Source organism: Cyprinodon tularosa, unplaced genomic scaffold (assembly GCF_016077235.1).
Source record: "Cyprinodon tularosa strain WSP-4 unplaced genomic scaffold, ASM1607723v1 ctg76, whole genome shotgun sequence".
NCBI classification, from domain to species: Eukaryota; Metazoa; Chordata; class Actinopteri; order Cyprinodontiformes; family Cyprinodontidae; genus Cyprinodon; species Cyprinodon tularosa.
In genome coordinates, this window is record NW_024039518.1 from 1,216,552 (window position 1) to 1,223,242 (window position 6,691).

Consider the following 6,691-nt stretch of genomic DNA (forward strand, 5'->3'; position numbering starts at 1 on the left):
TTAAATATCCAATTATATCCACCATGCAATATTTCTACTCTACATAAACGTTACTACAATTCCCAGTTGCTATGAAGGAAGAGTTATGGTACTCTAACTCACTGCATAATCGCTTTGATGACTTTAAGTTAAGGCTGATACTAACTCTCTCCCTAAATTTAAAAATCCTCACAACTTTTTGTACACATATTGTTAGCAGCAATGTTTTCCCTATGTTTTCTTATAAAAGTACAGAAAGTGGTGTGCTGTGATTTGATAACCTGACAACAGCCAGATGCATGTCTCGCTCCGCCCAGCTCCACTATGTGAGTGGAGCTAGGCGGAGCGAGACATGCATCTGGCTGTTGTCAGGTTAGTGATTTGATAGACCCATGAAGACTTCGTAGGAGTTCTGCACTTGAGTTCTTGTGACGTATGAAATGTACGGATCAGTGAGAGCTTTGTTCTTGTACTTTCCATCCTGATAAAAGAAAAAAGGTTATTTGTTCCTTTGGAGTGTTGGCCTTCAAAGGCCATTTTGTATCAACATTTACAACCAACGATCTGAATCACTTTCCTCAGTCCACTGAAGTTTTACTGGATGAACATTTTCTTAGGCGATAATAGATGTAACCCAGCAGATGAAAACGGCAAGGTTTTCTGGTTTGATAATAGTCTGTATTATTGCATGAGAGCAATATTAGTTCAAATGGGTATATTATGCACATATAGTGTTACATTAAATCATATACGGCTGAATTAAATCCTAAATGAGATTAAGAGGAATTCGTGACTGGGCGACGCAGAGTGGCACCCCTCTGCTAATCAAGGGATGGGTTAAATGCAAAGGTCAAATTTCACTGGAATCTTCAAAGTTGTAAAGACAGTTAGATATTATGTCATGATCTTGCTACTAATGTCTGGTCGACCATCATTTCTCATTTACATAGATCATTTACTTTCATCTAAAAAGGGAACTTTGAACCTCTTGGTCCTTTCTCTCCTTCCATTAGGATGGACATGGCTGACCTCCTTCAGAAATTGCTTGACACAAGGAATGTGTTCTGAATATGTCTGTCATGGCTGCTTCAGCACCATTTTCAGTTCAGTCCTTTCCTTCCCGTCAGCTTTTAACAAATTCGGTTTATAACTGGTAAATGGCCTGTACTTATATAGCGCTTTTTTAAGTCGGAAGACTTGACCAAAGCTCTTTACTGTGACAGTCTCGGCTCTGTTATTGGTCTGATCCACCATTCATCACACCTGCTCCACTGCAATCAGCCCTTACCGTTTCCACCTGTTTTCACCTCATATAAACCCTCTGCAGCTCAGCTGCAAGTGCCAGATTGTCTCTAACCACCCACACGAGCATTCCAGCATTTCCCCTTGTGATTGCCTGTCTATTTCCTGACCTGTTTCTGTCCTTGGACCTGCCTACCAGCCTGACCCAGTGAAGCCTTTTGTCAATCTGACCCTGCCTGCTTCTGAGTACCGGATTTTCCCCCTAACCCTTGTGAAGTCTCTGAGTCTCCCTGTTAACAGATCTGGACTGGACCTGGACCCCCTCTCTGGAAAAACCCTACCAGTACTGCCGCTGGAAATCAGTCTCTCTGTGCACGGATCCCGGACCTCTCTGGATAACGCCCCTGGATTACCCTGAATGGAGTGCCCACCTGCGTATTGGCTGCACAAACAGTAATCCCCCCCAAAGCCCCGGACCAAGTCGGTTCCCCAGACTCGGAAGCCCCGCAATCAGGTTAGTGATACAGCTTCTCTCAGTCTAGCCCGTAACCATCAGCTGATCACTAACCTTTCGTCTCTGCAACAGGAGGTTTCCTGCTTTGGAGCGAGCAGCGCGCCCCCGAACCCCCGCTTTAAGTAATTTTTTTAATAAAGCTTGTTTCAAACGTCACTGACCTGTGCTGGTTTGAATTCTGGGTCCAGTCCAAGCCCGTTACATCTACACTACATTCAGTCATTCATCCATTCACTCACACACTGATGGTGGCAAGCTACACTGTAGCCACAGCTGCCCTGGGGCACACTGACAGAAGCAAGGCTGCCGTACACTGGCGCCACCGGTCTTTTCGACCATCAGTAGGCGATCCAGGTGAAGTGTCTTGCCAAAGGACATAACATCACTGAAAGTAGGAGGCAGGGCTTGGAACCGATAACCCTCCAGTTAGCTAACTCCTTCATCGGATGCCACACAGTGGCGTATAAGTGGCAAAACATACACAGCTTTCGTCATTAGAAACTACTGTCCTGTGCTGACTGTCAGTTACTGTAACCACTAATCAACTTGATTTTACACACATAACGAAAACCCTCTGTATTTAAATTTTAAAATTATATTTTGTTTGAATTTGATGTTTGAAATAAAAGCTTTTAATAATAGTCGTATCTGTGTTTGTGAGAACTTTCATATAAGAGTCGAATCTATCAGTTTTATGAAGCCAATGTAAAAGAACATGAATAGAAATTTAACTCAAGTAAGGAGATCAGAAGATAGATGATCAAAAGAACACATGTCTATAATACTAGTTGATTGTGATAAATTCAGTATTAATCTACAAATAAAAATAACTTATGTCTGTGGAAATATTTTCTTGTAAAAAATATCAGCATGTCAACTCCCTGTGATCACAGCCATATAAATCGAAGCTACAATATCAAACGTTACACTTTTTATTTTGTTAAGTTGTAAAAAACATTCAAATTGAAACAAAAATAATCTGTTTCCCATCCTATCTTACTTTACAAAACTGTACAAAACAAAACCAAAAATAAATGTTCATCTTCTCTCCTTTGACCTCAGAAATTTCTGTTCTTATTTATGCCAATTAAAGCATGATTTAATCTTTAAGTAAACATCCTCATGTTGATTTTTATCAGGGAAATATGAACAAAAATCGCTGAAAGGACTCAGCCTGTGTGGCAGCACGATGGAAAGCAAAAATTCAATAGCTTTGTACAGCATTCACAGTGTTATCAGTCTTATCAATGATCAGGATATTTGTACAGGAAACTCCTCTAGAGATTAGGACTATATACATCAGAGTGGTACTGACTTAGTGCCCACTGTGAGCTGTGGACTGCACAAAATGTAAAACAATGAATAGTTTATATACATGAATAACAGTGAGGTGATAAAAACAGCAGATAAATCCCATCCAGCTCAGACGTAAGCGTTTCGTCCATAAGTGCTGGCTGCTGCACTCCTGCTTGGTGCAGCTCCAGAGTACACGGTTCCTCTGCTCTGATAAGGCAACGGGCTGCAAAAAACAAAAACAAAATACAGTTGATGGTTGTGAGTAATGCACTGTACGTCTTTAGAGGAATAGATGTACACACTGTTCTTGTTTTTGTTTTGCAGAAATAGACCTATCAAATTTTTAAAATATTTATCAACTGGTTTGTAAAAAGGTTAATCTTTATGTCTTCAGATAAAGGGCTGTTACTAAAATGTCCTGTATAATAATTTTTTTCACCACTCTGCTGGATAGTTAGCGTGAGGAGTTGGGCTCATGTGATGTTTTTGTTTTCTGAAAACTGGTCATTCTTCATTAAGATTGAAATGTCCACTGTTTCTGTCATATTGCTAGATTTAGAAATATTTCTCAGACCTTATTCTTCATTTAATGATTATATTATTAGTTGTTTTGAAATACCTGAACCTGACTGCTAAAGGCTCTTTTGAATTTCTATGAAACCTCCAGTTGGTATTTCTCTTACCATTGCATTAATTGGGTTAGGAAAAAAAAAAAATATTTCATGATGGATCTCTGACTTTCTCATTCTCCAAAACACTAGGTGGCGCTAAACGCTAGCGGTTTAGAGCCACTGTTTAACTGTCAGTTTAACTCTAGGTAGGGGTCAGATCTCTACAGCTTTAAACGCTACCTTTGTTTTTATTTTTTTTATCCACAAAATTCACTGATATTCTAAAAAAAAAAAAAAAGAAAAAAAAAAATACTTTTTTTACTTAAAGGCCATTGGAAAGGTGGATTTAACATTTTTTCTGTTTGACTTGAAATCTACAGATACAGATTGCTTTTTTTTTTACTTTATGTCAGCCTGTTGAAAACTATGTGAGTCATTTCTTTATTTAGTATACTTCTTTTTTTTCCTTTTTATGAAATAATATAAGGGTACTTAAAGGTATAGTGGAGGATTTTCTTAAAATTTTTGAAAAGACTCGCCCTCTCTGCTTAAAAAAAAAAATGCACATGCACAACCCTGTACCCGCTCCCGAGAGGAAACACCCATTATACACGAGTGAGAGCGTGCACAAGCCCATTTCTCCTTGTGCATGCTCTGTTTAAAAGGTGCTGTTCTCATCGATCATACAGCTTAATTTCCTAAAGAAGATTTGCAATTTTTCCGCTGCATCAGACTCACCATAGGTCAATGAAAATGGGGATGAGCACGTAGGACGTCCTAGTATCACCAGAATTATTGACAGTTAGGAGGACCACTTATTTTGATGCTCCACCCAGAAAAAGAACATCCTCCACTATACCTTTGACTGGACATGTTTGAATCATAGATGTTTGTTTCTTTTCAGTAGTAAAACTAACCAAATATGATGGAATACTATACTTACTTGTCTTGTTCTTAAGGGCCAAACAAATGAAAAAAACTTTTTTCATGTATTTCAACATTACAGAAACCTTTCTGCGGTGTTGCCATAAATTCTAATTGGGTTTTATTGTTCTGTGTTTGTTAAAACGTTGCCTCAAACCTCCAGAAAAGATGCCCTTCATAGGATAATTCACAATGTTATGCCAAGTAGACAGCCATTCAAACATGCTGGTCTATCTTTAGGCAATAAAAGAAGCTAAGATTAAAAAAAAAAAAATTGCTGTTAATCAACAACACATTGGTCGATGGCCTAGTCAAAGTGCGATTTCATACTTAACAGATACCTGTTTTTTTCAGCTGCACTGAATGTTAAAAAAAAATGAAGTGGAACTCACTATTTTTCCTCTCTGCCTATTTTGCAAGAGCATGTGAGGCAGGCTCCTCCGGCGATGGCGAGCACAGCCGAGCACCAGCCGATGTAGAGTCCTTCTCCTATTTCATACCTAAGACAGGGAAAGCAAACCATCAAACCACGCTCTGTCTAAAAGTTCAGCTATGTAACCGTTAGACACCTCCTCTGTAGCACCTTACTTTGTTCCCGGGTAGAAGGGGTCAAAGAATTCCTGGGTGATATTGAAGGCATACCACGACACAGAGACCATGGTGCAAAGGCCTTTTCATAGAATATAAAAAAAATCATTAGAGAGCCGCCAGACTATTAAACATTGTTCTTTAAGGAAATCAGTGAGAGCAATATGAAAAAATTATGTTAAATGCAATAAAACCTGATCCAGAGTTATTATCTTTTTAGATAAGTTTCTTTATCTCCACTTTTTATAGAGCAGCGGATCAAGAGTGTCATAATCAGACAGCAGTTTTCTTGGAAGGACATTATTAAATATATTTATTTTGTTGGAGGTTTTACTACCTTGCAGCATAAAAAGCACCCCGGAGGTGCCTGCAATCCTCCCTTTGAGAACATAGTTTTCTCCTCCTGCCTTCGAGCACTGGACTCCTATGAGTGCCCCCACCAGACCAAAGGTGCCCAACACTATGGATGCAATCATCAAGGCACGGGAAGCCTGGATGTAACCTTAATGAATAAACCAGAAGAAAAGAAAAAAAAAAACAGAGCAAATTTAGTCCTGATTCCACGTGGTGCTACGGAGGAAAGTTTTATAGTTTATTTTTTATAGTTTCCTCACACCTATAAAATCTTCTTATCATTTAACGTCTACATCTCATTACATAAATTTTTTACATAGATCCTTCGAAATAAAAGTAACTGGTAATGCGAATTAGCAGAGTAAATATCTGCCGCTGCATCTTTTTAAGGTAAAAACACAACAACCTACCACTCAAAGCAAGCAGTGAGGGGAACTCCCTGCAGTTGTGGACCCCAGTGGAATCGGTGGCGCAGGACATCCACAAGTTTTCATATATGGTGGAGGTGGTGATGACGTTCCCATCTACCGTGGATGTCTTCCAGTACCGATTCGGCAGCGCCACCCCAACCATCACCCACCCAACAAACCCCAGTATCAAAGCCACTACTTCCACAATTGGATCCATGGCAGCCTCCTTAAGTCCAACTTTTAGGGTAATAAGAAAACAAAGACAGATACTCAGATCCACGTATGTTTCTTGCTTGTCTCGAGGGAAAGAAATGAGCTCCCAAATGAGTGAGTTCTGCTGACGATAGCTTGTGTGAGATGTGTGTGGGTCCTTAGATATGTATAATCATTTATATGACTGCCTGTTTCTCCTCCCCCTACCCTCTCCCTCTGTCTTCCTCTCTCCCACACACACACACACACACACACACACACACACACACACACACACACACACACACACACACACACACACACACACACACACACACACACACACACCCTATCTCCTTTTTTTTTTTTTTTTACACCCCTGAAACTGAACAGGTGTTTATCGGCTCACTCTCAAGGTCCAATGGTCGACACTCAACCTTAATGTCTTTTTTTTTATTTTATTTTCCCTCTAATATGTTACTTTTCACCTGTAGGTGAATATTTACGTTGATGACTTGCTGATTTTTTATCGATGTTATCAAAACAACGAACAGGTTTCCTTTTGCATGAATTTTTAGGGC

The 6,691-nt window shown here is 39.6% G+C and overlaps 1 protein-coding gene across 1 annotated transcript; it reads right to left on the minus strand.

Annotated features, from left to right (window-relative positions):
- Positions 1-2,651: 2,651 nt before the first annotated feature.
- On the minus strand, positions 2,652-6,297 carry cldn15a (claudin 15a). The gene is made up of 5 exons (XM_038270274.1): positions 5,919-6,297; positions 5,492-5,656; positions 5,155-5,236; positions 4,959-5,066; positions 2,652-3,254 (listed from the first exon to the last, which is right to left on the minus strand). The coding sequence occupies exons 1-5, from the start codon at positions 6,133-6,135 to the stop codon at positions 3,158-3,160; spliced, it is 669 nt and encodes a 222-aa protein (XP_038126202.1). The 5' UTR covers positions 6,136-6,297; the 3' UTR covers positions 2,652-3,157.
- Positions 6,298-6,691: the final 394 nt, after the last annotated feature.